The following is a 26,177-nucleotide window of genomic DNA, read 5'->3' as shown; positions in this document are numbered from 1 at the left end:
GACACTTTTCAAATAGAGCAGGTATAGACCGAACTCCTTTTAACATTTAAAGAGACCCAACAGTACCACCATGAGCAAGCACTTTTCAGTCATTAGTGTTAGATGAATTGCTTTTTGTAGGTGGAATATACTGTATATGTATAGCATATATAGCAGTTGGTATATTGTGAAATTCAAAGACATCCTCTCGTGCAACAACCTGGACTTTACCTTCTCCATTTCATCTCCGCTTCCCACCTCTGTGCCCTCAGAGTAGTTTGGATGTTCAGATTTCTACAGCTAATAAAGTTTATCTCCTGCAGCCCTACCTCTCAGTCATGCTGAACAAAGGCTCTCTGGAGGTCCTGGTGTTTACCGGCAGCCACAGTCCGCGTCGTGTCATCAGACGACCTGAGCAAGGAATACTGAATGATGGGAGAGAGCACTCGCTGCGCATAGAAAGGCTACCTGGCAGGTCGGTATTTGTGTGTCTGTTCAGTCTGCGTTTGTGTTCCTACTTGTGCAACAGTATGTTTTGCTGTTTTCCTTTACTCCATATAATTAATCCTTTTTGCGTGTTTGTCTTTGCGGGTGTTTCCCACCAGATCTTTTGCAGTTCAGGTGGATGAGGAGGACAAGAGGGAGGCAACTCTTCCCAACGACCAACCAGTGAGCTTGCAGCGTATCTTCCTTGGTGGTATTCCTGCAGAAATAGAGCAGACGTCCAACAGAGCCAACGTCCCATTCGAGGGATGTATATGGAACCTCATGGTCAACGCTGTGTACGTAACATTTAGTCTATATATGCAGCCAGATGTCTATTTATTGAAACCAGGAGCTAAAATTAGCTTTTTCTTGAAGCTGAAATATTATTGAGCAGATTGGAGTAGTGGTCCTTTTTTTCTTATTTAAATATATATTAGTATATTCTGGGGACATCTTCTTCCAAATCTCTTCATCCCAGAAAATATAACATACACAAGAATAGTAGTGTAAACAGCCATAAGTGTACTATGGTTATCTATATTTCATCAATTAACAATATGTTGTTAAAGGCCTGTGATAAAGTAAGTGTAACATTACAGTTGTAAGTAATTCATTTTATTTTTCAATTAACTATTAATATTCACTCTTCTTTCCGCTATATATTTACACTTGTTGTCGCTGAATCATATCCAAACCCTTTAGTAAAGACAAAAAATTTATAAATAACTGAAACTATTGCTTTGATTTTGATACATCCACAGAGTAATATAGTTCTGACATTACAAGATAAATATGGGGGAAAAGAACAGTGTCAGCATTTCATTTTGGATACTTCTCTGCCCCTTTTGTTCCACCATGTTAAAACACTGACACAGGCAAAACTGACCAGTTTACTTTAGCTTCAATTTCCTTTGCTGTGTCTGCACTGTATTAATGTTCATGCTTAAAACTGGGCAGCTTCACGTCAAAGTCCTAATGTTTACCCAATAATTATTTGGCAGTGGATGACCTAATTTTGACCTCATACGCTGTTTGGTTAAAGTGTAGTTAATATGATTGCAGGAGGTCATGATGATGGTGTTTATGATGATGATGATGATGATAAACCCAGCGTCTCTTTCTGCTTCAACAGCAGTAATAGAGCTGTCCAACATCATAAACATACTCATAACTCAAATTATACCCCTCTCTCATCTTTGTGTGTTTATGTTTTTGTCTGTTTGTCTATCGTTCCTCATTCCACCCCATCACCCTACCGTCCCCAAAACTGTAACTTCTACCTAATATACATCTGTCTATGTATTGTTCTTTGTTATTATATTAGTTATTAAATCTTATATTGTTTTATTCATTTATCTTAAATAACTTTTACTCTTCTTCCCCTTTCTACTCTTTATATATGATCATACCATGGTAATGGGGACCTTGTCAGTGCCCTGTGGCCCCTCATAAAGCAAAGCAAAAATGGACTTACTGTAGCATTCAGTCTGAAAACACCTTAACAGGCCCCTGTAATTTTCATGTTGGAATTTTAGCTCAGCATGTACGTGTCTAAGTCAGGTAAGCATGTAGGAGTTTTAAATCTAATTGCCCATCCATCTCTCAGTCTCTCAGATTTCTCCCAGCCTGTGTCCTTTGAGAATGCCGAAATCGGCCAGTGCCCCAACCTCGCACCACCGCCAACTCCGCCTCTTCTGCCGGAAGAGGAGGAGCCCGAGAAGGAAAAGGAAGAGTCGAAGACACTCAGTCCTCCACTGACCCCTGAGACTGTTACACCACCTCCAGGTCCTCCTGTTGTAAGTGGCTCAAATTAACATGGGAGCACACATGCACAAAACACTAAACACACATAAGCATAACTTTCATCATTAGTATGTTTCAACAGAACGTGTGAAGGTATTAATAATAAATTAAATATGTGAATAAGTAAGAGATATTCATATTACACCAGAGGTCTTTATTTACAGTAATAATAAGCCATTACTTTTGTTTAGGTAGCTTGTTTTAACATACAGATGCACACAGAGAAAGCACACATACATATAGATACAGCACAGTAAAAGGAAATATCCACACACATTTACAGAAGCACACACATGTCCTAGTCTACCATTTTTTCTCTTACATTTACTCTCACATACACACTGACACCTATTTCTCTCTGATGAAATGCAGCCATGGCCTCGCCGTGTTAGCTTAACGCTTCATCACATAGCAGTTGTACAGCCCATTAACTCTACTTTATAGTCCCTTTAGCCTTGAGCCACTAAACTCCACCTCTGGCAGCCTGTCATGCAGTGCCGAGCCCCCGGCGCTGCGCTAGGCTAACTGTGCATGCCATTTATGCTTTATGAGCCTAAAGGAGCCAAAACACTCTCAGCTAACATTTAGCTACTATGCTAAAAGGCTGGTAGGCAGTGAGTCATACCTTTAGCATTGGGATAGGCAAGATATATTTCATATATTTAATATATTATAAGCCTTACAGCAGTCATAGGTTATCAGTTACCCAGTTACCTGCTAAACTACACCTCTAAAAGCACATTGATCATGAAGCACAGAGCCAAAGAGCTATGCCAGCTTAGCTATAACTCTGTGGTTTGTTGCTTTATGGGCTGTAAGTTCATCTGTTTTATGATATAGAGTAGACTACAGGCTGTGAGAAGCCATAGCTTTGAGTCCCCATTTACATTTTAACAGACCCTCTGCAGTAATTATTTGTATTATGTTTTGTTTGTTGGGTGTTTTGTTTACGTTGATCTTGTTGACTCTTGGAACAGCTTCCCATACACAACAAATTACAATATACAAGCAAATGTCTCATCAGACTTCAGAGGAAAATGGAAGATATCCATGAAATAATTCAGAGGACACGACCTTCATTCCACCAGCATTGCTGTTTGCAGATTATAGAGAACCAAAGTCTCTTTTGAGTTAGCTTCTGTTCCACTGGCCTCCGTTCCAAAGTGTTTTTTTGTATAGATTGTGCCTTTCTTTGGTCTGTATGATGGGCTGTAACATAACACTGGGTTTTCTGAAGATGATCTCAGCTACTTTGTTATTATACAATTTAAAGTCCACGTAATTCAGCAAAATATAAAATTATGCCTTTCACAGTTCTTTCACAGTATTTTTCCACATTCAGCAGAGTCACCGTGTTTGTGTTTAATGGATCCTATCATTATAATTACGAAACATCTTTGTATAATGTCAATTTTTATAATTGTAGGGCCCAATCTTACACAATCAGTAATTTCTTTATTCTATTTTGAAATGCTGCACTATGTGACAGGGGCTCTGCACACAGGTTACAACATGCACTTTTCATCAACAGTGAAAGGATATTGTCAGACAGAAGAAATAATCACAAGTTGAATCACAGCTGACAGTAAACAACAGTCTCAGCATGTGCTTGAATAAAGAGGCTTCTTTATCTCCCACTTTTCTGTCACAACATATTCTGTTCTTGTGATTCTTGAGAAAGTTGTGAGCACCAATTTAGAGGTTGAAGAGGCTCTATAAGGGGCACCTTACAGGCTCCAGTGGAACCTCTGAAAAATAAGATTCAGGCTTCAGATTTAATTTTTTAATAGTATAGTTATTTTTCACTTGCTGTTCTGATTGATGATATCATGACAACTGCCTCTAATTAGTCTTTTAAATCACAGCTCTGTAATTTCCCGCAGTCACACTGAAATTCAGCATAAGCATAACATAGGGTAGATTCTTAGAAATTTTTGGGGATGCACTAATGTATTGGCTCATCACTATCAGCCTTATTGACTGATATTGATAAAGATGGTATTCACCGATATCCGTGGCCGATGTTTATCTGTAGTGTTGCATCAATTTTGCGCTAGCTAAATGTTACATTGGTTATTTCCAACTCGGATATTGGAGAAATAATCACCTCAGATGAGAAGCAAAATAGACTGAGCTGCAACAATAGAGAGGTGCTTATCTTTGTAGATTTCTTTGCTTCCCTGGCCCAAAAGGGCAAATAAATAACAACAAAAAAGCATTGGCTATCGGGCCAAATTCTCATTTTAAAAATCAGTTTTGGTATCAGCCCAGAATTTCCCATCCATCCCTAGACATTCTTATTCAAAGAAAAAAATAAATTCTAAAATATTCTAACCTAACATGGTCTAACAAGAGAAGAGAAACATTTTCATTAAATATTGTTCAATGTTCTTATAGTAATTATGCTTCAATTCAGAATTTAAAAAAAGGGAGCTGGAGTCTAAAAGTTTCTCCATTGCTTCATTAACCTCTTTGATCTTTCGTTTATGACATGATTGCCTTCCTGTAGCTGATTGGACGGCTGTGTGCTTGTCATAAACACTGTTGCCTTTCTGGCTCTGCGGCTGTCACTAATCCCGTTCCTTCCTACTCCCTGACTGCTGACCTGTAGGACATCACGCCCCCTGCCTTACCTGCTTCCACACCTACTACTGCTGCCGCCCCGCCCACTGCTAAACAGGAGCCCAGCGCTGAAATGGTATACACAAACACACACACACACACACAGTTTAAAGAACAAGGCTGGTGATATTCTTCTTTATATTATTGTTAACGATATCAACCGCTCAGACCTTTACTACTTGCTCTAAATGCTCTTGCTCGCATTTAGGGACATTGAACTCTGATGATGCCAATTCTGATTAAAACAACTTTTCATTCTTACCATTTGAAAATATTAGTTATCATTTGCACAGAGCATTCTTATAAACATTTATTTAGCCAAATTTCCCCATTATGGGAGATAAATTACTCCTGTTGTTCATTCATCTATTTCTCACTTAGTTATTTTCTATTTTAACCCATTTTCGACCAGGGAAAAATCAAGCTTTCAAACATCTACGTCTACTTAACATTTGTACTGAGCTGCTTTGAGCAACCACAGTCTTTAACCAGTGGCCTCTGACCATCTCTACTTTAGCAGCTGTGGGTTAATCTAAGTGCTTTGCCCAAGAGCCCTTGACATAAGTGACTTAGAGAAGGGAGAGCCTTATACTCTTGGTATGGTGAGGTGTTGTAACAGGCCACCCAGATTGGTTTACATAGTTACATACTTTAAACTGTCTCTGCCACAGTTTTGGTAGATATAGCTCGGAGATGTCTGCTTCCTTAGGATCTTGGAGCAGTTATAAAGCTGTTGCATCTGCAGTATAAGTTGCCTTTAGCTTTTATAGTTTTAATGTTTAAGTTTGAAACACTGTTAAGAAATATAGTGACCAGTGATGTATGCTTAAGGAACACTGTACAGCCTGTAAATGGATTTGAGTTGAGCAGTAAAACCTTCATTGTTAAATCTAATTACAACTAGAGGCCAAAAGAGTGGCTTCTCTGAAATCTACAATAAGTAGAGCAGCGACTTTTGATCTCTCAAAGTGGTGGCTACTTAAACACACACATACACACAGGCTTGTCTTTACTTGTACACATACACACACACACATATACACACACTCTTAAACAAAATCCTGACTAAATGACTTCTGATTCCATTGGTGTGACCTCCAACCAAAGACTAACCATTGTGAAGGGAAGACCCTCTTCCTATTGTTAGCTTAATGGAAAGACGCAAAGGGGATGAGAGAAAGGGATTGAAGAAGAGGAGGATGAAAGAGGATAGAAGACAGAGAGGGGAGAATTGTTAGCAAAGAGAAAAGGTGCAGCCATGGAGGAAGAGGACGAAAGAAAGGGAGAGCCTTTCTGAACAGAGCAGCGACCGCCTTTTGTTGGCTTAATGGAAAGACGGAGGAGAAGAAGCGGTAGAGGAATGAAAGGAGAGGGAAGGAAAGAGCTTCTGAGCAAGTGACATCTCCCCTTTGTTAGATAGGGAGAGACTGAGAAAGAAAGAAAAGAGGGAGGTTGAGGAGGAGGAGCGGATATGAGGACAGAGCGTGATAAGAGGTGAGTGTCAGCTGTAACAAAGCAAGGTCACGGTGTGGCGAATGTCTTCACTTGAAAGAGAACAAGAGAGAAGAGGAGATTAAGACACACATACACACACAGACGCTCAATCATCTCAAATGCTCGCCGTCTCTCTTTAACTTTGTCCTGCACTAAAGCAGCTTTGTTACTTAACAGGTGATGTATTCAAGAGAGCAAAGGAGATAGGTAGAAGAGATTGGAGAAGAAGGGGAAAAGGAGAGAGAGAGGAAAGAACTTGGGCAGAACGGGTCCGGACGGTTGGAGCAAGAAGGGGGAGAGTAAATGGTGAATAAGTGGACAACAGAAGAGAAGATGGGAGGTGGTCTGGGATCTCCTTCCCACTGGAGGCAGGAGTGGTCGACAGAAAAGAAACAGACACATGAGCAGGCGGCAGGTAGAGGACAGTAAGATATGAAAGGAGGGAGGAAAAGAGATTAGGAGGTAGGGAACGATATGAAGAGGAGGAGCAGGATAGATGATGAAAAGAGAGGAAAAGGGATGATCGGATGGGAGGAAAGAAGATATGGCAGGGTGTAAAAAGTCAAAAGAGAAGAGGAGGTAGGAAAGAGAAAATTAAGCAAAAGGACAGAATGAAAGGAGGGGGCTTAAAGAACAGGAGAGAAGGTGACACAAAACTGGAGTGGAGGGCATAATGGGAGAGAAGTATTAGATAAGGAAAAGTGGAGGAGGAGTGGAGAGGATACAGCAGGAGAAATAACATGACAGGTAAAGAAAACTGGAAGGAGAAGGTTTTGAAAGAAGAGGGAGGCACCAGGAGGAGAGTGAAGAAAAGAAAGTGGGGGAACTCAATATGATGTGGAAGTAGAGAGGGCACTACAGAAGAAGTAATGAGGAGATAAAGGTGATAAAAACCAGTGGAGACAAGTCTTGTGAAAAAAGAGAGGAGAAGCAGAGGAGTGATAAAAGCAAAGAGAGGGAAAAAACAGTTAGGGGGAGGAATGAAGCAGAAAATAAAAAGATAGAAGAGGAAGACAAGAGTGGAAGAGGAGATGGTTTTAGAGTAAAGGAAAGTTGAGCTGATGGGTGAAGAAGAGGAAGATATGAAAGGATGGGGGACAGAAGTGGTTGGGAGAATAAAACCGAGTAGGAAATAATGAGAGGTGAGGTGGACAGGACAGGGAAGAACAGAAGAAAGAAAATGTGAGAAGGGGAGATAAAAGGGGATACGAGAGTGAAGGAGTTGAGAGGGAAAGAAAGTAGTCGCAGATGGGAGAACAGGTGGAAGACATGGAATAAGAAAAGGAAGACTGGGACAACGAGAAGAAGAGATGTGAGGGAGAGGAGGAATAAAGGAGAGCCAAGTGGAAAAGAGCAGAAAGAAAACAGGAGAAAGAGTAAAAAGAAAAAGTCATAAAATGAGATGCCTTCACTTGCATTACAACACTGACACCTTCTGGTCACTGACTGAACTGCATCCAGTAAAATGTCAATACTTTGTTTACCCTGCTGCCAAAGTGAAACCTAAATCAAATGGAAATGAGACTGCAGCGTATGATGTTTAGTTCAGATGAAAAGAAAATATGGGCAAGATTTATGAGAATCAAACTGCGGGAGGGTCCATTGATTTGAAAATGGTGTCAGCCAAATCCACCTTGTAGCTGATGTGAGGTGATAAAGAAGAAAGAAACAATGATGAAAGATGATTGCAATTAAACACTTTTTAATAAAAGCCATATGCTACGACTGGCTGGGACCATCTGAAATATTCATTATGGTAATTTGCATTATAAAAATTGGTTTAATGATACATTGATACATAGTTTAGTATAAAAAAAGGTGTTTTAAATTAAAATGTGCTCATATTGCTCATCCAAGATCTCACTTAAAAATCTACATGAATTTACTCTTCTGTGAACTCTTCATTTACCTGTTTAACTTCACATAAAGACAAGTTTGATGACCAAACAGCCCTTTATGCCCCTGCAGATCAGAGGCAGAAACCCTATTAGAGTGATTGACGTGTGTTCTGCGCAGGTGTTAAGGTTCCTGTTGACAAGAGGCACTATGCGCAGTGAGTTGAAACCCTGTCAGTATAACTGACATGTTATGTCCAATCTCCAGGATTCATGTGCGTCAGCTGTGGCCCCGACAGCGCTCGAGAAGGCCTATCAGTTTGGACTGACGAGGAACAGCCACATGAGCTTTGCTTTTGATGACACCAAAGTCAGAGAGAAGTATGTATTCAGAATAAATAATTATTTTATTGTTTTCTTTTGGGGTACTAACCTTCAGTGCAGTGTGTATAATTCTGTTTTTACATGTCCACATATAACAGATGAAGGTTTTTGAGAAATTTCCAACACTGACACTATAGTAGCAATGACATGACATTTCCACAAATATAAATAAAATAGTGATATAAATATAGTTCATAGTGCGTTTTATTTGAGTAAAAGTAGCAATACTGTAATATAGGAATACCACATACTGTAATACGAGTAAAGGTCTGCATTGAAAGTCACTTTAGTAAAAGTATTATTAGAAAAATGCACTTAAAATAAAAATAAAAATGGTCCCTGAATGTTATACTACTATAAATCATCATCATCACTGATTTTTGATTTCTGTTGTATGTGACCTAAAGTGTAGCTAATTCAAACTATTTGATATACAGTTTAATTTATAACAATGCATCATATTTTATTAGTTACAATCTAATTTTGTATTAATCTTTAAAGTTACTTGAAATAAATGTATTAGAGTAAAAAGCACAATATTTGCCTCTGAAATGTGGTTGAGTAGAATTAGATAGATGCCTTCTTAATGAGTTTGTTCAGTCTGTTGGCATCCTTTGCCTTGATGCCCGCACCCCAGTAAAGTAGCCTGAAAAATGTAAATACTCAAGTAAAGTAAAAGCGCTTTTGTACTTAAGTAAATTTACTAAGTTACTTATTTCACTACTACAACTGTGGCTATAAGCCTGCCACATGTAAACCCAGTAAACTCTGGCTCTGTGCTTGCCTGTATCTTGTCAGGTTTTTGCTTCGATCCTGCACTATAGGGCACAAGTTCTACATAAATAAAGGAATAACAGAAGTGAGTGAGTGATAGTTTGGACGGGGTAAGGTTTCTACCAACACAGGTGTACAGCAGGTCAAAATCCAGGGAAACATCCATAAATATTGAATTAGTGAACCAACCAAACAACCTTTCTGTTTCGCATACTGACAGTAACCAAAAAACAAAATGATGAAAAGGAATAATTTCTATATAGACATACACCCATGAAGTCTATAGACAAGGCTACACATACATTTGTAGGCACTGTATTGATCTAATAGTTTGGGCTTCATTACTCCATGTATCTGTCAGTGCTGGAAAACATGATGCCAAGATAGGTGTCTGACTCACTTAAAACTGCAATTTGTCTTCCATGCAGTTTAGTGTAATGCCCCTTTCTATGCCTTACTAAATACAAATCATTTAACTGCATCCCTTGGTAGGAAACATTTTATCATTTTATTACTTTTGCAATTGTGTTTGTGTGCTGTTAGAATCCAGGATTCTTGTTCTTTACAATATTTTTTTGACCTGTTTTAGACCTTATTTACTGTGCATTTGGTAAATATTTTATTGGTGTAATCATATGCACTGTTTTTTCTAATCAAAGATATACGTTTGTATGTGTGTGTCAGGCTAATATTGGAGTTTCAGCTGAGGACGCAGGAGGAGTCCGGTCTCGTTCTCTACATGGCAAGAATCAACCATGCTGACTTTGTTACCATACAGGTATCAGTTGAATTTTCCCATTTGTCCCAAGGTTTTAGTTATTTTCAAAAGTTTAATTTAGGTTGGTTTAGGACTGGGGTGCCCAATGTATACCCTTGGAGAGCAAAAAAGAATTGTATTGTATTATTGCAAAATGTTACTAGGATCCCTTGTCTTGTGTGTTGAGATAATGAAAAATAATTGTTACTAATCAGGGATCCTACATATTTACAGAGCATTTTTACCCTAATAAAACAACATACAGAGTAGTTTATATTCTAGTTGTTTAAATACATTTTTAATTGTTTTTTGCTAGAAACATCTGGCGGGCCAAATTGGGCCTCATGGCCCCACTTTAGGAAGCCCTGGTCTAGGATAACACAGGTTGCTCCTTTGTATCTTAAAGCCCAGTTTTTGTATCTATTTCTCCACCTCTCATTTAAACAAGCTTCGGCTTTGTTTACAGCAGAAGAACAGCCCACCATTCTTTTAGTGCCATAAAGCAGTTCACCATGTAGAACACAGCAGAAGTTATGACCAGAAAAATGTGAATTGGAATTAGGGAGTCTATTTTCTTTCTGTGCAATGAGACTGTACAGAGGCAGAATCTGTCTGTTGTTTCAACAAGGTAATATTTACCATGTCAGCTCATCCTCCCTCCATCATGACTGTCTGTCGCTCTCTTCCTGTAGATTAAGGACGGACAGGTTTGTCTGGGTTATGATCTCGGTCATGGAAACATATCTGGCTGCGTCCCCTTCTCCATCAATGATGGAAACTGGCACAAGGTAGGACCGTTCTTCAGTCTTTTATACATGCTTGTGTTTAATTCTACATTTGTTCACCCATTCATTAATTTATTGATTAATTCCTCCACTATAGTTGATCCTATGAACGAACTGTACTTCTGTAGTCATTCCTTTGTCACTTCGTCACTCTTCAATTCATCCCCTTTCTCTTCCCTCTCAGATCCGTGTGAGCCGTCACAAGCAGAGAGGTCTACTTACGGTTGATGGACGATACAGTAAACAGATGATCAGTCCAAAGCAGGTACATTATTATCTCTATTCTCTCACCAATTATATTAAAAAACTGGACATACAAGAAGTTCCATGGCAGACTAGTCAAAAAAAAAAAACCTTCTTTAAGAAAACATAAAGGCAAATTATCCAGTAATAAACCTCAGATCATATAGGCATGCATTTGTTATAAAAGATTGTTTTATTGTTGTATTCATAATGTATCTTCTTCTTACCAGGCTGACCTGTTAGATGTGGTGGGAGTGCTGTATGTTGGTGGATTACCAAAAAACTACACCACGAAGAGAATAGGACCGGTAAAAAAACAAAACACACAGACATACACATCTATAAGAGACATGTCAATAAACTAAGAATTAAAATATTATTTAAAATTTAATTTCAAATCTTAGTCCTCCATCAGGGTTGAGGCTCATTTCTCTGAAAGTGTTTAATATGATTGTCAGTTATACCTAAACACTGACAATTGAGGGATTGCTGACTGTTCATTTATTTTGTTGGAATTAACCAAACGTTCTCCTTTTATGCTCCAAGATTCTCTACAGTATCAATGGATGTATTCGTAACCTTAAGATGGTGGGAGGTGCTGTAAGCACTAAATCCGCCACTACGGGTAATTCATTTGTATTGTATTACATATGTCACGTTACACACTTGTCAAAAAGAACGGAATAGAATTGTCATGTGTTTCTTTGTTTATCTTTTTATTTGTTAATATTACAAAAGAGGCATTTAGATTATTGTCTCCAATTATTTAACCTCTTCCCTCCTCCTCTTCGCACAGGTCGCTCTGAGGCGGTCACTGAGGACTTTAATCTGGACATGGCCACACCCACCTCCAGTCACATGGTAGGACGATGCTTTGTTGCTACTGAGGCGGGCACCTATTTTGACGGCACTGGCTACCTGAAAGCAGGTGAGATGAGACACTGACAAGCCACTATGATGCTGTAGATCTTGTCATACTGTATGTGGTTGTGGGTGTCAAGCAACCACTGAAAGCATAGTTACTTTTCAGAAAATTGACCTTTTTCTTGTTGTCAAGGTGAATAATAATCTCTCTCCGTGTCTAGTCTCTTCTTACAGAGTGGGTCTGGATGTGTCGATAGCATTAGATTTCAGAACCAGCAGAACAAACGGAGTGCTTTTGGCCATCAGTAACCAAGCCAGTGATGGACTAGGACTAGAAATCGTCGAGGGCAAGGTACATAACAGTGATTACAGTTCAGCATTTTTGAGGAATACAATTATTTGCTTTCTGGCAAAGAGTTACATGAGAAGTTCAATACCACTCACATGTTTGTCAGCATAAAGACTTGAAACAGCTAGCCTGACTTAGCAACTCTGAAGCTCACTAATTAATATGTTATTTATTTAACCTAAATGTAAAATCAACAATTTGTGACTCTGAGCAGTTGCCAGGCAACCAGCAGAGGATGTTTAATCCAAGAAATTCCCAACAGCAAATTGTCATTTTTACATTTAAGGTTTTGCACAGATTACACAAAGGGAAAAATACAAAATAACATGTTAATTAGTAAGCGTTAGAGTTGCTGTTTTTTTCTTTTCTTCACCAGAAAAGAAAAAGTGTACTTCCTAAAATGTCAAACTATTCCTTTAATCCATTTTGAAAGTTTTATTATGCAGATTACATTTCAATATGCAGTATCTAGGTACACCAAAAATTTATGAATGATAGCTACAGACTGAAAATTCTTTGGCCATTGTTTCTATATTGCTTCCCCTCCCTTTAGCTGCTCTTCCACGTCGACAACGGTGCTGGACGAATCACAGCGGAGCACATGCCTGAGGGGGAGGGCTTCTGCGATGGCCAGTGGCACTCTGTCATTGCCAACAAGCTTCGCCACAGGGTGGAGCTGGTGGTCGATGGGAAGCAGAGCCAAGCAGAAAGTCCTAATGCACGCTCCAACACATGTGATACCAACGACCCCATCTATGTCGGAGGATATCCTGGTAACACACACCTTAAAAATAATACTTGCACAAAGAAACATGCAAATTCAGAGCTACATTTTCATTTGCTGTGGTACAAAGAAATCACAGAAAACAACACACACAGTAAAATAGAAACATCACGATGAAGGGGAGTAGCTTGTTGTGGAATAAAAAGAGACATTTCGAATACACATGCTGTATATTATTACTGTGCACCGACATGTCACTGTTTTATTTCTCTCGTAGATGGAGTTCATCAGGCAGCTCTCTCTACCAGAACTTCCTTCGGAGGTTGTTTGAAGAACCTGAAGATCACCAAAGCTTCTAAGATCATGGATGTGCAGTTCAACAAGGCTCTAGAGATCAAAGGAGTCCAGCCTCTCTCCTGTCCTGCTGTACCTGCCTAACTGATACACAGAGCTTCCCTTTTGTTGTTTCCCCTAATGCAGTACTTCAAGGAGCTGCACTGGGCACAATGTTTATATAACAATAAGTAAATTCATCCCATTTGTTGGAATTCATTTGTCTGGTCACTGACTAGAATGTCAGTGTATTACAGGTATGTACCTACCTGTGGTGAAATACACATGGAAAAATGTAGAGTTAAGAACAAAAAAACACTTTCAAAAACATTTTTGCAGTATTTGCCCTCACAATATCTAGTATGAGACCCTGATGTTATGTACAATGCAGCGCAATAAGACAATAAATTTATAATGGCTACTAATTGAGGTCTCAAAGTGTTTTAAAATGTGTTTCATAGTTTGTCCACTAAGTTTATGTGAAAGAAGATATTAGTATTAAGACCTGTGGTTACAGTTGCTCACAGTATTAAATCTAATTATATTTTGGGATATGTGAACATCAAAGTCCTTCAGTTATATTACTTTACTGTTGTTACACAAACCTTTCTGGAAAAGAATGAAAAATTACAATATATATCTTGCGTGAATTGTCTACATTTGTCCTTCATAAACCTTGTTCCCTAAGAATTAGTTAAAGAAGTATAGATCATTTCTCCACAGATGATCACTTTTTTCATAAAGGAATAATTAACACAGAAATTAACACTGTATGGTCTTCACTTTCCCAGCCTCAAAACCATGGATGTTTGAATTGTTTTTATCTGTATCTCTGTAGAGTAACAGAGTCCTAAAAGTCCTAAAAATGACAAAAAATTACAAAACAGTTCAAGCATCCAATGGCTCTAAAGCCAAAAGAGCTTTGGTCCAGATGTTCAGTATTTGTTTAATTTCCTAATTAGCAATTACACGTGGAGCCGACTTGATTAACCCAATGACATGAAAATAAAAGCTAAATACAGTGCCAGTACAAACTATGCCTTTTAATAGCTGCAATATTCCTTTAACATTCCACACTTTATCAGTTGATTTGATGGGGAATATTTTACACACGCTGGAGCTTGTGTTACTTTTCAGTAATGTTGAGATATCCGATTGAAGGTACAAGGTTTCTGCAGGACAGTAATGGCAGTGTGTGTTTTGCATGGTGTGGCTGAAAACACTTCAGCAGCTGTTTTTTTAAATATATTCTTGATGGCATCACAAAGATTGTCCTGTCCTTCTTTAAACTGCAGAATATGATGATTAGACTAATTATTTTGAAATGTATTCTTGGAAGTAAACCATTGTTTCAGGACCCTATGTGGAATTGTTCCTGGGCAGGATCAAAAATTGTATTAAGGATTAAGATTGTAAAGAAGCCAGGGAAATGTTGATGTTGCTTTTTACTGAAACTCCACTAGATGGTGCTGCTACACTTTGCAGCTACAATGACGGAGCCTGCATCCACCTAAAGCTATCAGAAAGCTGTGTGTGTGTGTGAGTGAGACTGGGTAAGAACTGCACTACTGAATGTGTTAAATGAGTTTCAAGTTGCTTTTGTGTCTAATAGCTTGCAGTACCTCAGTAGTCTTGGTCACATCACATTCAAACCAATTACTTTTTGGGGATATTAGTTTCATTTCATGTGATGTAAAGATGAACAGCCCCTGGAGGAATTAATGGACACACATGAAATAATGGGCAAAATCCCTCTTTTTAATGTGCATTCCTCTTTTATTATTGTGGTCCTCTTTACATAAGGTGAATAATGGTTAAGAGGTCAGCCCACCAAACCTTATTGTGGCCGCCTGAAGTGGAATGTTCAGAAGAATATAATTAAGCCTAACACTGTACCAACTCACTCATTTTAAAGTCATACACCTGTTTTTGTAAAATGATCAACCCTTACCTTTTTTATGACAACAAGATCACACCTCTGCCTGTTTGGTGCGGTTGTTACGAGGCTGTGAGAAATTCTTGCTAAAAACAGACAATAACAGTGGCAGTGGTGAAACATGAATTCAGATTTTTGAATTGATTTATGAAGTAGGTGAAGAACTTATTTTATGCCAGTACAGTGACACTTGGATTTTCTCTTGATTAGGGCAGCTTGTGCGGATGGCGCATTCTCTTTACAGCCATTGAAGAAAAAGCTCTCTAAAAAACACCTATTGCTGCCAGAAATGTAAAAAAATATTAATTTCCTGTTTACCTGTTTTCCAGGAACAACCTACCAGCACAGGTCAAGGTGTTAACAGGAGGGATTATACAAGATGTCAATCAGTCTGTAATGACCTTAAAAACAGACATTAGTTTATATAATTATATGAAATGTAAACACACATTGTGACCAACTAAAACCACACAGAGGTTGTTAATCTTGTGCCACCCCACATTAACAGATTGATCAAAAAGCTCTTTTACTAAAAAGTTGGTGTACTACTCCACCCGATCCACCATTAAAGCAGGAAGTCTGACTGCCACCCATGTGAAGATTCAATTCAAAGATTCATTCAGCTCAAGAGTGCAGATGTTCACTGTGACCCCCTTATCATCCCCCTTTCCCTTATATCATCCTAGTGAATGATGCGAGATAAAACAGCTAGCTACAGCATTAATCTAAGTCTCATTTTGAAGGCATTCAAGCATTCCATGTTTATATCACTGAAAGTAAAGCGATAGCCTCTTCAGCTACCATATTAACATGAGTGTAGATAGTAGAGAAAAACAACAAGAGAGAAACACAAAGCCTGGCATTGGTGCGGGCTTTTGAGTAGAAACCTCCTAAGAAGAGTAGTAGCATTGTTTATCCTCTACACTGTGACAGCACTGTCCTGGTGTCAGGTCTGGTGACTTATTGCATGATGTCGGCCCCTTGAATAGATCTGAGGTGATTTTCAAAACGTGGTGGCGTTCCAGTCCAGCAGTCTAGGCTTGTTTGGCGCTTTCACACGCCTCCCACAGCCACACCCAAACACCCCAGGGTCCTTTTCCACCTGCTCCCCGGGGGTAAGCAGCTCTTCTGGGTATGGTTCCTCCTACTCTTGATCCAGGCCTTGTCAGGACGACTGCATGAGGCCCGTCAGACGTTTGCCCGTCAGTGACTTGCCCTGGTAGGAAGCAGAGAGAGTGAGGTGATGCTGACAGCTGTCAAAATGGCACTAAGTTAAAAGCTTTCCTAAGGATTTAGAAAGAATGGTGTGTGATGAAAAGTTTATTTTAGTTAAAAATTCATGTAAGGTCAAAATTGTGGTTAGTAGACATTAACAAATGATTGTTAGCAGTGATGCACAAGAAATGTCATTGTGGACTACAAGCTAGATATATAATGCCCAGTAAGACTTGCATGATATTTATAGATTGATTCTTGTCCTTCATGCTCACAGTGTGTCTACAACAAAATTAATTGTTTGGTTTTGTTATGGTTGCATGTCTGTATACCAAATGCTTTAGGTTTTGGTTCAGAAGTATTAATATCGGTCAATTTTTTATGAATCGTAGTGCAAACGGCAAACAAACATCCTTACACAGAAACTACATGAATAAAGCTAATAGTGTAGAGCAGGGATGCCTTAATCTCCTCATCTAGCTTTAATTTTACACCTTAAAACCCTCCATTTATTCATTTATCCTGCTTCTCCCTCTCCTCTTAAATATTCCTGCAAGCATTTCTATGGTCCGTGGTTATAAAACTAGACAAATTAATTAGTGCAATGAACAACTTGTTCCACACAGTCAACTAATCACCAGACCAATCTTCGAAACTAATATTAAGAAAAAGAACATGTCCCCTCAGAGAAGGAGCCAAAGTGCAGCAGCAATAAAAGTGAAAATGAGTGAATTACTGAGCACATAGTTATTAATACTGATATTAAAACTTTTGAAAGTATAAATTGATCTTGTAGCTTTTAATGATTATAAAAGTGAGCAAAAATAGCAAAAGAAAGTCTGAAAAATACTTAATGACTAATTCATATGCTTGGGTACAGCAATGGTGTATTTATAGGGTTAGGGTTAGTACTCTGTGCTCACTGATAATCAGATTTTAAGGAGCAGGATTTTTGACATCACACATTTTAAGTCCTTGTCCAGTATGCAATGTATGAATGTGTGATGTAGAAATTTGAAGCTGCCATTGCACGCATACTGGGAAAGGACTTCAGAGGGAAGTAGAAGACATTGTGTGTCCAGCAAGAACACTTCAGAAATGAACAGAATTAGCAGATTCTGGATTTTTTTCCCGGAAAAAAACATTTCAGCCTCACATTATTGTTTTAGCGTCTTAATACATGTCTGGGTGGGATCTTTAATGAATGCAGTGTAAGAGTTAAAAACAGAGGCAACAGGACACTCACCACGCTGCGAGTGAACTTCTCCAGGGAGGTGCGTCGTCCCTGCTCTGTTTCAGGCTGCAAAGTCAAACAAATGGAAAAAGGGAGAAGAGCTTCAGTGTTCAAAGCTGAATTATTTGCATGCATCTCACACATTTGTTCACAGAACTTTCGATTCGAAGACGGTTGTTGAATTGAATTAATACAAAAATCATGAGCATGAAAAGCATTTAGTATGGTGTAATTTTTATACACAGCACTCCAACTTCCATTGTCTTTCCAGATTCCTCCATACCACTATCGTTAAAATAATTTGTTTTTTTCATAATTTGGGTAAATCAACCCTTCAAAGCTGGAGCAGGTAACTTTTATAACCAGATTATCTTATTATTATTACTATTTACACAGATTATCTGTCTCATGTACAACTGTCAGGATACAATGAAAATTTAAGCAATTATGGCAAAAAGTTACCTACTGCAGCTTTAAGACCTTCAAAGTCACCTTGGTTAGAACACTTCCTTCCTGCATTGCCAACACTATGTGCTATAATTTAGTTTATACAAAATATGTACACAGAAATTGACCCATGGGATGCTGTCAAACACAGACACACACTTACCTTCTTCCGTGCCATCAGCAGGTCCTGGTACACGTTGGAGCGCAGGAAGCGTGTATAGCTGTCACTTTTCATCAGCTTGTAGATGTGGTCCTAAATAGAGAGAGCGAGGGTAAGAGAAAGAAGACGCATAGGTCTCAATGTTTGCCAGAACGAAGAGGAGGGTTTCATTTGTAAAAAAGATCTGGTTCTGTGCTAATGACATACAAAACTTGCAAACCCCTGTCAGTAAACTAAACGAGGCAGTCACTGAGGGAGATACATGGTTGGAGCACATTGCAGAGTAACTGACAGGAGAATTCTTTTTTCTTTTTAACTATTCCTTTTTTTAGCCTGTAACAGGAGAGGAAATGTGATAGACACCACCCAACCCCCAACATTTCTACCCACAAACCTTATCTATCTCCCAGAGAGGCGTATTCTCTAGAAATCACTCCACAATATAAACCCATTAGCTGATATTGGTGAAGCGTGTAAGAAAGACAAATGGGGTAGACAACAGTGTGGGATAGAGTTTTTCTGAAGAAGCAGCACTGACACTGATCACCTGAAGACATAGAAATTAAAAGGGTGATGTTTCCATTCTGAATGGCACTTAGAATAGTTCACTGCAGAGTGAAAGAAGGAACAGTGTTTTGTTGTTACTGTATTACTACATCTTATACATCTTATACACTGGCCTAAGCGACAAAGGATTTTCTATAGGAGAAAATCTTTAGGGAAATATGGTTATTCCCTTTGTTGCTCAGAGTAAGCTAAGAAAATTCAAGGTTCAAATTCCAGCTTGCACAGGGAAATGCAGTTTGTAGCCCCCTCCTTGTAACACAAGTGCCAGGGATTGAAGCAGTAGCCCAGATGACCACTCTACTTCCTGAGTCACGGCCCACCTTTGGCATTTTGTTACATTTGGATAGAGCCGAGCTAGCCGTTTTCCCCTGTTTCAAGTACTTATGCTAAGCTAAGCTAAGTAGCTGCTGACTATAGCTTCATACTAACTGTATGCAGATATCAGTGGTATCAATCTTCTCTCTCTCTCTCAGCAAGAAAATCAAGAAGTGTTAAAAAATTCCTTTGGATTGGTGTTTTGATGTCTAACACTGTATTCCTTATCTTTACATAGGCATTCTGTAAAGCATTTTGTTTATGAATCGTGCAATATAGATAAGTTATTTTGGTTCCTGCTCTTTTGGCAACTTGTTTTATTATAAACAATAATAGTCTGATTAATCTGAGAAGTTTAATTACTGCATCTTTATGTAGCCAATGAAGCCGAAAATCCAGCTGAACAAGGAAGAACTGTACTGTGCAGTTTCACTTCTGTGCCGTACACACTGTACCCTACAGTGTTTAAAAGTAATGTGAGGAAAGTGAGTGACTAGTACAATGTAATAGCCAATTACTCATTATTTTATCAAGGATGAGACTGTTCTCATTGGTGTGAGGTCAGAATCGTGAATGGATGTCTACCTCTCTCTATTGTAGTCAAATCTTTCTCATACATTTTGAACTTTAAATACTCATTCTGATCAGCTGGCTCACTCTTTAGCCTGTCTGTATATTAAAAGGCAGCAGGAGTATTATTTACGTGTATTACTGAATTTCCGTTTAGCCAGACAGGGTAACCTTTAAGCTGACAGATGGGAATAAGGAGGTTTGGCTTTTGCATCGGCCAAAAGAGACTCTTCATGGCATTTTAGCTACATGGATTATTTTCTCGCTCTTTCTTTTGAATGTAATTCATGAATGTGTGTCAGTTGTAGATGTTGTTATTACTGTGTGTGGGCGAGGGAGTTAATGAGGTTTTAAAGGGATTTTTCACTTTTTCTTCAAATTTTATAGTTTCATTAAAACTGGGAACATTAAACCTGGAGTCCCTGTAGGGTGTACAGTGGGGTCCTCAGCAAAATGAGGAACACTTTAATATCACTGTTATTGTTCGACCATGGAGGCCTGTATAATGAGAATATTTGACGGGTTTGATGGCACAGTTCCAAATATTGTTTTGACTATTAATAAGTTGTTGAAAATAATGTGAAAAACATCGATGTGATAATTTAACACAATACACTAAACTCTGCATTGCTATACCTTCTCCCTTTCTTCCTGTGTCTTGTGTTTGCTCACCTGTGCGTCCTCATAGCTGTATCGTCCAGGGTCTTTCAGGTTCTGGCTTGTGCGTTCATAGCTGTGAGAGTCCAGGTTGATGGAGCTGGGAGCCCCTTCAGCCAGGAACTCTGCCCAAATGTCCTGTGCCCTTTGTGCCACGTCCTGCTGGGGCATCCTCTTCAGGTCCTGCACCGCCAACCAGAACCTGTAAAGCACATTAAACCCACTTTAGATAGTTATTTAACTAAAGAGTGTCTTCACAATGTGAACATTATTCCAACTAACACAGAACTTATCTTAAGTCTGATTTTCTAGGTATATGTAAAGTTGTTGACCAGATTTTTCCTTAAACATATTTGATGATTGTGTCTTCCAAACTTCTAAAACAAGTGAAACCCAAATTATAAGTGGAATTATTATAATTATCAGTGACTTCAAGAGTAAATATGAGAGTTACTGAGTTGTTTAAATTGACATTTTTTAAAGCAAAAACACAAACTGTAGTGGTAGTTAAAACAAAAATATGTATGAGAGGTAAACACAACACATACATTTTGAAGATAACAGGCAAAATAAGGGAGTAAGGAGACTGGTGGAATAGCCGAGAGGTGAGGGGTGATAACGATGTATGTGTGCGTCTTATCTCCCTCTGTAGCTCTGAGGTATCAACAACCTCCATGCTATCTCTCACAGTTCATTCCAGACTCTATGATTCCTAACAAGTCTCTTCTCTCTCTCCCCTGAGTTGAGATGCTCTCTCTTCCTATCACATCACAAACACACCCACTTATTGCTTCTCTGCTGCATAAAGGTCTAAAAGACGATATATTTTGTGTCCAAGTGAAGGATGAATTTAATATTTGAACTGTGAATCAATAAACGACAAGTCTGTGAAATCAACAAACTCATTAAATTACAAAAAAAGCTGCAAGGTGCTTCCCCCACTGTTGATTTATGGAATATGGGTAATTAGCCATACTGTTTCTGTTTGCCACCTGTATGTTAGGTTTGGATGCTGGGGGCCTGGATGTGTACAAATGTATGTGATAAAACAAGGAGAAGATGATGAGAATGACTACAGGCCCAAATCTGAGACAAACTTCAATGCCATCTTACAGGCTTGTATGAGACTAGCAGCAGCTAGTGCCGGAGAATATTAGCTAATGGATTTTTATAATTTTTTTTAAATGTGGGCAGTTACATGATATAAATATATCTTTGTCATTAGCGGAGATGCTTCACAGAAGTGCTGGGTGGATGGATAAACAGCTGTTTGTGAAGAAATAGTTACGATATTTTCACATTTCTGCTGTTCGGATTAAACAAACAAGATACAAGCTCTCGTGTTTTTAGTACAGCAGATTTATTACTGAACCTTGAAGAGAGCCAGGCTAGACTTCTGAAGTGCACTTCTGAAATTTGAGAAGTTTGAGTTTTATGCTAAGCTAATTGTGGCTCCACCTCCATATTTAACACTCAGACAGGTATTGTGAAAGTGTATATTGCCAAAATGTCAAACTAATACTTCAGCTTTTTCATGCATTTTAAATACCACCCCACACATACCAGCATAATTAATTGTAATGATTCTATTCTACATACTCATTTTGCTTTTTATTGCTCTTTTCAACCAACTTTCTTAACAGAGATCAGTCAAGTTTTATTTTTCTTATCTTTTCAAATAAGGCTTTTTTCTATGATTGCTGTGATAAATTATTTTCAAAGAAACCAGTCACATGTATCTTGCTAAGCAAAACTCAGAGTGCAAAGATAATGTGCGAAGCAATTGAGTCTGAGTGGCGCTCTTTTCTTTGTGTGTTCAAGGTACAGATGTCAAGTACCTCCCAAACAACAGGGAACTGGAAATTCTTTCACTTGTGATTTGTTTCTTACCATGTTTACAGCTTGTAAGTGTGTTGAAATTGTAGGCTAAAACAAAAGGGATGCAAAAGAGAAATCTGTGTTTTCTGGCTTTTTTTTAGACCAGTGAAAGCTTTTGAAAAACTGCTATACTCTTCACAATGTTACAAATGCACAAACTGCTGCAGCATAGCTTTAAATTTACACAAAACTCAGCGAGTTGAATTTCTCTAAACTTTCCCCTAGAAACACCACTTTCTTCTATTTATTCACAGGAAACCCTAAATGTAAAATGGACAACTGCTGTGCACCACATGATTTTTCTCGCTCACTGGACTATATAACTATGCATGTTTAGAACTGCAAATATAAAGGTTTTCATGAACTGGCAAATGTCACCATAACATTAAAAAAGAGGATTATCGAAGCATCTTGTGGGCCTACCGCAGGTTTTCTGAGCTAAACTCTGACTCCAGGAACTTGAGGAAGAGCTCCTGTCCTGCCGGGTCCTTCAGGGCTTCCTCAAGAGAGAAACCCCACTTCTTCACCCGCTGCTGACTGGGCTCCTTACTGGGAGAGGATGGAGGGAGAGAGAAAACAGAGTCAGTATAAACATCCACCTGAAGCTTCTGCAGGCAGGTCATTTAAAAGATTAGAAGAGATTAAATTATAGAGAAATGTTGGAGAAACGCTCAGTGTGGGGAGGGCTGACAGATGAATACAGGGGAAGGGATAAAACATTGAAATCTAAAATTCGATTGGTCTGTGAGAAGTCTAAGAGGGCTGATGTTGATGTGATATTCGTGTCTGGAAAGCTGCGCATCATGACAACGTTCATCTGAAATGCAATCATTTTAATCTCTGCGGGGAATATATTTTCTCCTATCCTGCAATTAATCAATTCAGCTGAATTATTAAGCTACATTAGGCACAATGATTATATGTCTGCTCTAATTAATTCCTGCATAATTCAGGCAGGCCAGGAGTGCAGAGCATGGTGCAACTTGCTGAGAGCTGTGATTGCTTTCTCTAAGACGTAACACTTCAGTTAATTCTTAATAGGTAACATTTCAATGGATGATCAATAATTTGACATTGTCCTATTTGTCTGTAACACGACACCTGAGGTGGATTTGGATTGATTAAGTAAGCTGAATGACCTCTAAATGTTCTTCAGTACTTCAGAAAATGGTCAATCACTCAAAGTAATTACCTATAAATACCCAGTGCTGTTAAATCAGTGTTAAGTCTACAGCAGTTTTGTTATTTATTGAAATTTGTACACAGTATGAATTCATATGATTTGTAGCAAAAACAGGTTGCATCTAATCAAAAATGGGAAGGCTTTTTTCCCCCACTGGTTTTCAGAATACAATGTTCATTCATTTATTTTATACAAAGATGCACTGTCCAAGTCTGGTGAATTTTATCATACACACCTGATGTAACTACAATGATGTCAGACTCAGGATGCTTTAGTACAACAACAATAATATTACACATACTTTGTAGACCAATGCTAATCAAAAGTAATCAGCCCCCTAATCAATCAATCAGTCAAATCTGTTTTGCAGTTTCTCTAACTTTGATATGTAACTTGACAGATAAATCAATCAAATGAAGGTGAAATGTTTACTGGCTGTGAAAGTGAAACTGCTGTGGGTTCGGGTTTTGTACCTGGCCTCCAGATCCCAGAGGGAGGGATCATCACTGGTCCATGGGTTGGACGGTTCGGGTGCCGTCACAAAGGGGTCATATTCGATGTACTGCTCGGTGTAGCTTATCAGGCTGACATACAAACAAATACACACACACACACACAGGGGACAGAAGACAAAGGAGGTTGAGGGCATAGATGGTCAAAAGTTTACAGACAAAGTTTAACAGTGACTTTGATTTTGACCATTCTTTTGTTTACCTGATAATTGTGACTTGAATGTTTTCAAAAGTTAATTGAGTAAATTAGGAAAAAACAAACTGCTGAGCAGGAACATCTGTTCTGATCAAAAAAGCTCAGATGTGAACCACCTACTTCTCTTTGATAATCGGAGATGAATAAGAGCTGAGAGACGCAGTTAAGCAGAAACAACAAGTTTTACTGCTTAAAACAATAACTCTGCACTGCAGCTGTAACACATTTGATCACAAACAAGCTTTGTTAAAAAAACACCTTTTACTGCACTAAATGTGTATTATTATTATTATATGCATACTTATAGCTAACCTCTTCAAGCTGTTTAAATGAGAGAAAAATGTATGCTGGCCCACTTATTATGTGTCGGGAAAATGTTTTAGCAGAGCTTTTGTGTAACTACCCCCCACCTTAAGTCTTTGAATCCGACCTGTCGAGCTTCAGTAAACTAACGAACACTATCCAATTCTACACAGTTAGCAACACAAACTAACTAATCCGTCAAACACTGAATCAAACAGAGGATGTCAAACAAACACATGTAATGGTTAGACCAAAAAGAAATCCTGTTAGATGTATGCAGAGTACAATATGCAACAGTCACGCACTAGGAAAGAAGAGAATCAGCACCACGGACAGCGACAGCTTGATCAGAATCCATTACATTGCTCATGTGCAGTGCTTTCTATATCAAGAAAATCATAAAATCAAGCTTTAATCACTGAGCCAGTTAAGTTTAAAGATCTGGAAACAAGTGAATAAGCCCAACAAGGACAAAATTATGAGCAAAACAAATGTTTTGAGTCCACAGGAAAGAATTATTATCTTTGCTCACTATCTTCAAAGCTTTGCACTTTGGTAGTTTCCATTCCTAGCATGAAACCTCCAACCCACAGAACAGTAAAATCTAACTGGAAGCAAAGCATCATCCTTTGAGAGCCTGCCTTTGACTGTACACTGAACATCTGCAGGCTTCTTCCCAGTGTGCATCTATCAGCTTTTTGATTGTCTAGAAGACTTTGCAAGTGTTGAAATAGCTCAAAGACATTATAGAATCAGTTTTTGACTGAGCTCTGAATCTGTACTTGCATGGATATTTTTGTCTTTACATTCTTCTGCATGCATTATATGAATCCATATGAGTTCAAGAGTTTTATGGTAAACGCAGGTGAGACTGCAGAGACTACTTCAGGCACTAAAGTACAAGTAAGTAAAAAAAAATACTGCTGTACACCCACATTTTCTACCCAGTTGTTCAGTCAACACGTTTACAATATTGTTCAGCAGTTATCTTGTTTCAACAGCAGTTCATTCTATACTGTAACAGCTGGATATTTGACAAAAAAACCATCCCAACCTACAGTAGTATGTACTTAGCTTAATTGTTCCTGATGTGAAGTGATTAAAAGCTAAATGTGTAATACTAGTTGTTTTGATTGTTATGATCCTACATGATTGATGTTGTTTGGCACGTTGTTTCTTGTAGTGTTGCCTCCAAGCTATCAGCTCTGTAGAGCACCAATTAAACTCAGCTCTGTGGGTGAAGTCAGGAGGTTAAAGGGTCAGGGAGGCAGAGCAGTGCAGCAGCCAGCAGTAATCACAGTTTTCTGCTCTGCTGGGAAGTAATGTCTGTCCTGACTGACTGAGCACAGGATGGGACTGTCGGGGCAAGCAAACACAGGGGAGAGTGTGTGTTAACTATGCAAATCTTCGTCTTTTTTAAAAATAATTTACTGGGTAGATGTACACCGATCAGCCATCACTGATCATCTGATTATCATAGCACATGTCAGTGGGTGGGGTATATTAGGCAGCAAGTGAACGTTTTGTCCTCAAAGTTGATGTGTTAGAAGCAGGAAAAATGGGCAGCATGAG

General features: G+C 38.7%; 2 protein-coding genes across 2 annotated transcripts in view; one reads left to right on the top strand and one right to left on the bottom strand.

Annotated features, from left to right (window-relative positions):
- Positions 1–14,699, top strand: part of lama2 (laminin, alpha 2) — a gene marked incomplete in the record, with an annotated part of 177,548 nt that extends 162,849 nt beyond the window's left edge. The window contains 14 exon segments of the mRNA XM_035679280.1: positions 303–454; positions 585–761; positions 2,072–2,261; positions 4,880–4,966; positions 8,488–8,600; positions 10,062–10,155; positions 10,827–10,922; positions 11,104–11,184; positions 11,393–11,470; positions 11,709–11,787; positions 11,959–12,090; positions 12,248–12,378; positions 12,929–13,148; positions 13,377–14,699. Of these exon segments, the coding sequence (XP_035535173.1) occupies positions 303–454; positions 585–761; positions 2,072–2,261; positions 4,880–4,966; positions 8,488–8,600; positions 10,062–10,155; positions 10,827–10,922; positions 11,104–11,184; positions 11,393–11,470; positions 11,709–11,787; positions 11,959–12,090; positions 12,248–12,378; positions 12,929–13,148; positions 13,377–13,537 (1,791 nt within the window).
- Positions 14,700–15,235: 536 nt separating this feature from the next.
- rgs6 (regulator of G protein signaling 6) overlaps positions 15,236–26,177 on the bottom strand; it is an 80,441-nt gene continuing 69,499 nt past the window's right edge. Inside the window, exons 12-17 of the mRNA XM_035678789.1 lie at positions 24,068–24,178; positions 22,835–22,960; positions 20,549–20,735; positions 18,428–18,517; positions 17,830–17,883; positions 15,236–16,584 (exon numbers count right to left, since the gene is read on the bottom strand). Of these exons, the coding sequence (XP_035534682.1) occupies positions 16,534–16,584; positions 17,830–17,883; positions 18,428–18,517; positions 20,549–20,735; positions 22,835–22,960; positions 24,068–24,178 (619 nt within the window). The 3' untranslated portion in view covers positions 15,236–16,533. The remainder of the gene's footprint in view (positions 16,585–17,829; positions 17,884–18,427; positions 18,518–20,548; positions 20,736–22,834; positions 22,961–24,067; positions 24,179–26,177) is intronic.

The sequence above is a fragment of the Morone saxatilis genome, unplaced genomic scaffold, assembly GCF_004916995.1.
Source record: "Morone saxatilis isolate NCDOM2014 unplaced genomic scaffold, NCSU_SB_2.0 Contig7, whole genome shotgun sequence".
NCBI lineage: Eukaryota > Metazoa > Chordata > Actinopteri > Moronidae > Morone > Morone saxatilis.
This window is presented reverse-complemented; position numbering and strand designations above follow the sequence as displayed.